This window comes from Macrobrachium nipponense, chromosome 12, assembly GCF_015104395.2.
Source record: "Macrobrachium nipponense isolate FS-2020 chromosome 12, ASM1510439v2, whole genome shotgun sequence".
Taxonomy (NCBI): domain Eukaryota; kingdom Metazoa; phylum Arthropoda; class Malacostraca; order Decapoda; family Palaemonidae; genus Macrobrachium; species Macrobrachium nipponense.
In genome coordinates, this window is record NC_087205.1 from 88633905 (window position 1) to 88639904 (window position 6000).

At 34.4% G+C, this 6000-nt stretch overlaps 1 protein-coding gene across 1 annotated transcript in view; it reads right to left on the reverse strand.

Moving 5' to 3' along the window:
• The window catches only part of LOC135224867 (U2 snRNP-associated SURP motif-containing protein-like), a 59360-nt gene that overhangs the window by 51890 nt on the left and 1470 nt on the right, over nt 1-6000 (reverse strand). Inside the window, 2 exon segments of the mRNA XM_064264192.1 lie at nt 2035-2147; nt 5717-5924. Of these exon segments, the coding sequence (XP_064120262.1) occupies nt 2035-2147; nt 5717-5924 (321 nt within the window).

Consider the following 6000-nt stretch of genomic DNA (forward strand, 5'->3'; position numbering starts at 1 on the left):
GATGTGAGAAAAGCATTTAACAGAGTAAACTACCTGAAGCTGCATAAAAGAGGCACACCCCTATATCTAATTGGCATTTTACATTGCTGGTTCTCCACACAGCAATTCTGTGTCAAATGGGGTAACGTATTATCGTACACCTTCAGCTCCCTAAACGGGCTTCGGCAAGGGGGCATTCTCTCTCCATACTTGTTTAACACATACACAGATACCTTGAATGTCAAATTGAACTCACTCCCAATTGAATGCAGTCAATGAAACAACTATAAACAACCTCTGTTACACCGATGATATGCAGAGGAATTTGATATAATTTACAACGAAACTAAGACCCAGTGCATGTCGCTGCTCCCGAGATTGCTTAAGCATATTGCAGAACCACAAATTTTCCTCGGAAACCATCGGCTGGAATTTGTGCACGAATTTCTGTGTTTGGGGTCACATTATCACTGACGACCTAAAAGACACGGCAGACATTGAACAGAGGCATTGTAAGCCATGTGCAACTGGCAACATGATTGCAAGGAGGTTTGCCTTCTGTCAGCGAGACATGATACTGCTGCTCTTCCGCTCATATTGCTACAGTATCTATGGGTGTTCCCTCTGGACAAACTATACCCGAGAGACCATGAGACATATCACTGTTGTGCACAATGACATTTTGAGACGCCTCACAAACACTCCCTTCTACCACTCCGCCACATAGATGTTCATAGAAAACCACCTGGACAATTTAAAAATCATTGTAAGGCGAACAATGTCCAGTCTGGTAACCCGAGTGAGAAACCGCAGCAACTCGCTCATATAAAGCATCCTAAGGCATGAAGCAAGAAGACCTAAATTGTGGGAAAGATGGGAAAATGAGGCCTTTGTCCCCTAAAGGACTTAATCTCTGTATTGGCAAGATGTCATCTGCAAATTCTGTCATTATTATTATATTTATTGCTGATATTTTACTTTTTCATTATAACTATGAATACTATCATGTTAAGTTTTTTTTTTTCACATCCAATTTTCATATTTAGCTCTCTGGACCTGACTACTGTAACCACCTAAGGTCTCTAGTTGGAATTTAAGTTATATAATCTGTGCACTAACTGTTGTAACTCTCAATGCATTTTTTTTTCACCAATATTATTACTGTTATTACCAATATTATGATTACTATCTTTTATGCTACCTCAGCTATTTTGTGGATAAGTGCCAATTATTCAATTTTTTTTATCATGTTGTCTCATGTATCTAGATTGTGTATGTTACTGTCTGTATTTTGTATATTCCATGTATATGGCCCTGAGCTGAAATAAAGGATCTTAATACTAACTTCAATCAAAACATAGCCATTACCTGGAGTGGTGACTACTGCCATTTTGCAAGGCAAAAATCAAACTGCAACTGATCCAGGTTATCAAAGTAAGGCTTTCTTCTAAATGCAACCAATTTAACTAGTATACATCTTCCTATTAGCAAATCTATCAAAAGGATGGCAACTTTAACCCACAGTCTTTAGCAAACTTAGGATATTTTTATTTACAATGACAATGTAATACAGTGGATTTTTCTTTTTTGTAACATAATACAATGTCACATTCCAGCAAAAATACTGAACCTTTTGGTCTTTAATATAGTGCCAGGTATAGTATAACACTAGACATGATGGTTCCCTCTAAAGTCGATTTTTGTTAACATTTGACCTCCTAGAGAAGTTTATTATGTATTAAAAAAAAAAACTGAAAACCTGCTATAAATCTATTTCTAATTATTTCATAATATATAAAACCATAAACTTTAATAAGACTTTAAAGTAAAACAGATTTAGTATCAGGAATGTAAGACAAACTACTTAAAAGATTATTTCTTAACATAAAGTAATGCACATTATAAAAAACAAACCTCTACATTAAAAACAAAATTATATGAACTAACCCCCCCCCATGGCCCTTGAGGTTATGGTTTTATGATTACTACTTGACACAAACAAATTGTTTGTTTGTTCAGCGACCATCAGTCGAGGACAAACAAACTTACCCATACCAAGAAATCCAGGAATCTTGGGTTCTGGAGCTTCAAAACGACTAGTTTTTCCAGACTCTCGAGTTTGATACATATTCTTAATACGATGTCTTTCTGCTCTTTCTTCCTGTATGCTGTAAAAAGAAAATGCATTAAGTTTTTTTTTTCTTGAGAGCAAGTCACAACTAAAACAGAATTAAACTGGAAAATATACAACCATTTTCCTTTCCTTTTTTTTGTACAATTAATCCTTAATTGATGGATACCCTCATATGAGTAATACCAGGTTTTAAGTAGTGGATGGATTACCTCCAGGTGAGTAACAAATTATGCTCCATCGATTTGGAGAAATCAGGCGGGAAAGAGGTTCTAATAATTCAATAGCCCATAAATTTATGAACAGCAACTTTTAAACTGTCTCAGCTTGCTAATTCTAGGCATCTCATGATTCAGTTGTGTACTTGACTTTAAGGGGCACGTAGTGTCTCTCTCTCTCTCACACATGATGTCTTTTTATGCATTAGTTCATACCCAGGGATTGCTGCTGGTTTTAGTTCTTATCTTTTATAATAGTATGTCACTCATACTTGGGATAGAAAGATGCAAATAAATATTAGAAAAATTTGTATAGTACATATTCTAAAAAAGTTACTGCATCTTCGATCTCAGAAAATTTACGTAAATATTTTACAAAAAATAAACTAAGTATTTATCATTGATTGTAGTTCTCTCTGTTACGATATTGTGTTAGTTGTGATTATAATTTTACAATAAAATAAAATTACTAGAAAAAACATGTATAACTTGGCAAAATTTACAATCGTCTGGTAAAAGAGGGCCCATCAAGGGATTGAAAATAGCCATTTTCAACTTCTCGTGGAAGGTAAAGAGAATTTTAAATATTTTTTTTCTTTCGCCATGTGCATTTGTATGTCTTCCCTTTCCATAGATGTGTCTCTTCTTAAATTGGCCAACCTCAAAGTTTACGCATTCTGTGGTGGTGCTTATGTTTTTTTTTTTTTTTTTTTTTTTTTTTTTTTTTTTTTTTTTTTTAGCCTGGTTCTTAAGGGATAATTACTGTATTTCACACATGTTTTTTTTCAAATTTCACTGAAGAGATATAAACTAAATTACAAATGGAAGATAATTTGCATTTTTATTTAATAACAGAAATTTCAAGGCTCTTGCAATGTATAGATACACCAGCAGTGAATGCTGGTTTGGTTGCTGAAGCCTGGTAAAAAAGTAGTTCACTACTGACAGGTGAGGGGTGTGGGTTACTGCCCACTCACCTGTCTTCTCTTTTTTCCTTTGGCAAAAAGGAGCACACTCCATAATGGGCGAGAGGTTTCATTTCACAGTGCAAGATGAAACACTGCTCAGTGGTTATTCAAACACAAGGTTATGAACTCCAGCCACAAACCACACAGTTTGTGGAAAAGTCCATCCACAAAGAGATGAAAGCTTCCTAGTCAAGTGTATGAGCAGGGGAAGGGTGACTTCTGTAACCTCCTGTATAAGCTAATGGGTTCCAGTGCCAGTTCGGTTCACCATGTCAAACTAAACTCTCAGAAACGTCCAGAAGAATTATGTCTTTTAAGTCTTCTGACAGGTGCTCAGTTGTGTGAGTAACCTGCGTCCACCTGACCAGCAGAAACACAGGTTGAACTGACTGTAGTTATAAGAAGGGCGGAAGTGTGGGGAAAAAGAATAGGCATCCAGCATATTTCTTCACCAACCATGGACATATACATGATGCATAAAACCAAGGACCAAATTAAACAAAAGCCTATAGATGTCCTATTATGTACAGGAAGGAAGCTCATCAAATTTCCTAAATACAAGTGCCAAGGGAGCTGCACCAAGAACAAAACTCCACTTCTCTAGGAAGAAAACAATATTAGTGACTGTCATTATGAAGATGTGCCTGAACTTGCTCATATGGAAGGGATTGAGGTAGTAGTAGTCATGGTCAGATATTAAACATCTGCTATTTTAAGATAAATGGTTTTTATCGAACAACCAACGTTGTGTAATATACAAACAAACTGTTCAATCCAATTACACACTGCAGCAAGTATATTTTACGTAAGCTGTTATGTACACATGTTTACAGATCGCAGACAGCTTAACAGCTGTCAGTACATAAATACAGATGGTCATTCAACTTCATTCCACTTGAAAACATGTTCTCTTGCTTTGTGTCTTGTAAATCATAACCAAACACTTATACAAATGTCTACGGAGGCCCCTTTCCCCTGCACAATTTCCCAAGTCCTCCAATGCATTATCAAGTGTATATGTAAAATAATGACAAGAAGGCACATTTATGCTCTCTATACTCATGGTGAAGATATTCTGTTGCACATATTTAGACACCCTTTACCACTGACTACAGTGCCCCTTGTGAAGTAAACTGATATGCAGGTAGCTAAAATAATTACTAGGCATGCATTAAGTTCACCACAGGGGATCTGAGATGTGGCTTGCCATGGGTTAAAGGATTAAGCAATTTCATACCCACCTCCCATGCCACAATAATGTGGATCCATTTTGGTTATAAAATTAGAGTAGGCCATGAATGAAATGGAATACAAAATTTAGGCATAAGGCCATTTGTTGGAACTTATGTGGTCATTCAGCGTTCAAAAGGGAAACCGAGTCATAAAAGGTTTTAAAAGTGTAAGAGGAGGAAAACCTCGGTTACACTATGAATCAAAAGTTAAGAGAGGATAGAAATATGAAATGGGATACAAAGAATATGAGCATTGATACAATATAATGAATGAAAAGATTGCATCTAGGGGCCAAAGGGATTACAAATAACCTAAGAAATGCCTACAGTGCACCAAGTGAGGTGCATTGACAGCACTAAACCCCTACGGGAAGGTGTATGCTAGGAATAGAGAAGAACTAGCCAAAGTAGGTATGTTCTTTACAAACTTGCATGGATATCACTAGGATGAGTTCCACACAGAATGAGGAATATTATGGGGCTATATAAATTATATATATATATATATATTAAAAATTATATACATATATATATATATATATATATATTATATATATATATATATATATATATATATATATATATATATATCATATATATATATATATATATATATATATATATTATATATATATTAATCTATATCTATATCTATATCTATCTAAAAATATACATATATATATAATATATATATACCAGCTCATATAATATATTATATATATTATATATATATATATATAAACAGAAACACTGCATTTATAAAAAAAAAAAAGGGAAAAAAAGTATTTATCTACACTAACCTGTCAACCTACATTCTCCATAGGTCTTCTAGATGCAGTAGTTAACCATGGATGTAATGCTTTCTACCTCTTTTCATCACACTTTTTTTTTTCTACCTGGGAATCTAATTTTAACCTCTAACTGAATACCTTACAAATCTCCAAATGACACAGGTGACCTCAGACTACCTTATAGTAAAGGACTTGGCATATACTAAATAAATAGCTATAATCTTTATAATCATATAATTGAATGAATGTGGTTATCAGCCCTACAAACACATAACCACTATACACCCAATTATACTAGAAATACAAGATTTACCATTAAACTTAAACAACAATTTTACTACTGGTATTAGGTATCATTATCCTAATCTGATTGAAATATTTTATAATATCAACTTACATTTTTAGCTCCTCTTTAAAAAGTTCCAAATTACTTTTCTTTTTTTCTTTCTCTTTTTTCTTGCCTGGTCTATCAGGCTTATCCCGATCACCCCTGGGCGACGTCGATGCATACTGAGCTGCTTTTTCTGCACTGGAGAACTTTTCCGCTAATTCTGCAAGCTTCGATGTAGGTTTGTATAATTTTCCTTTTTCCTTAGTATCCTCCTCTGAAATGCCCAATTTTCATTATTAATATATTTGAAAAGCATTTCCTAAATAAATTGACACTTAAGAGCATAAAAA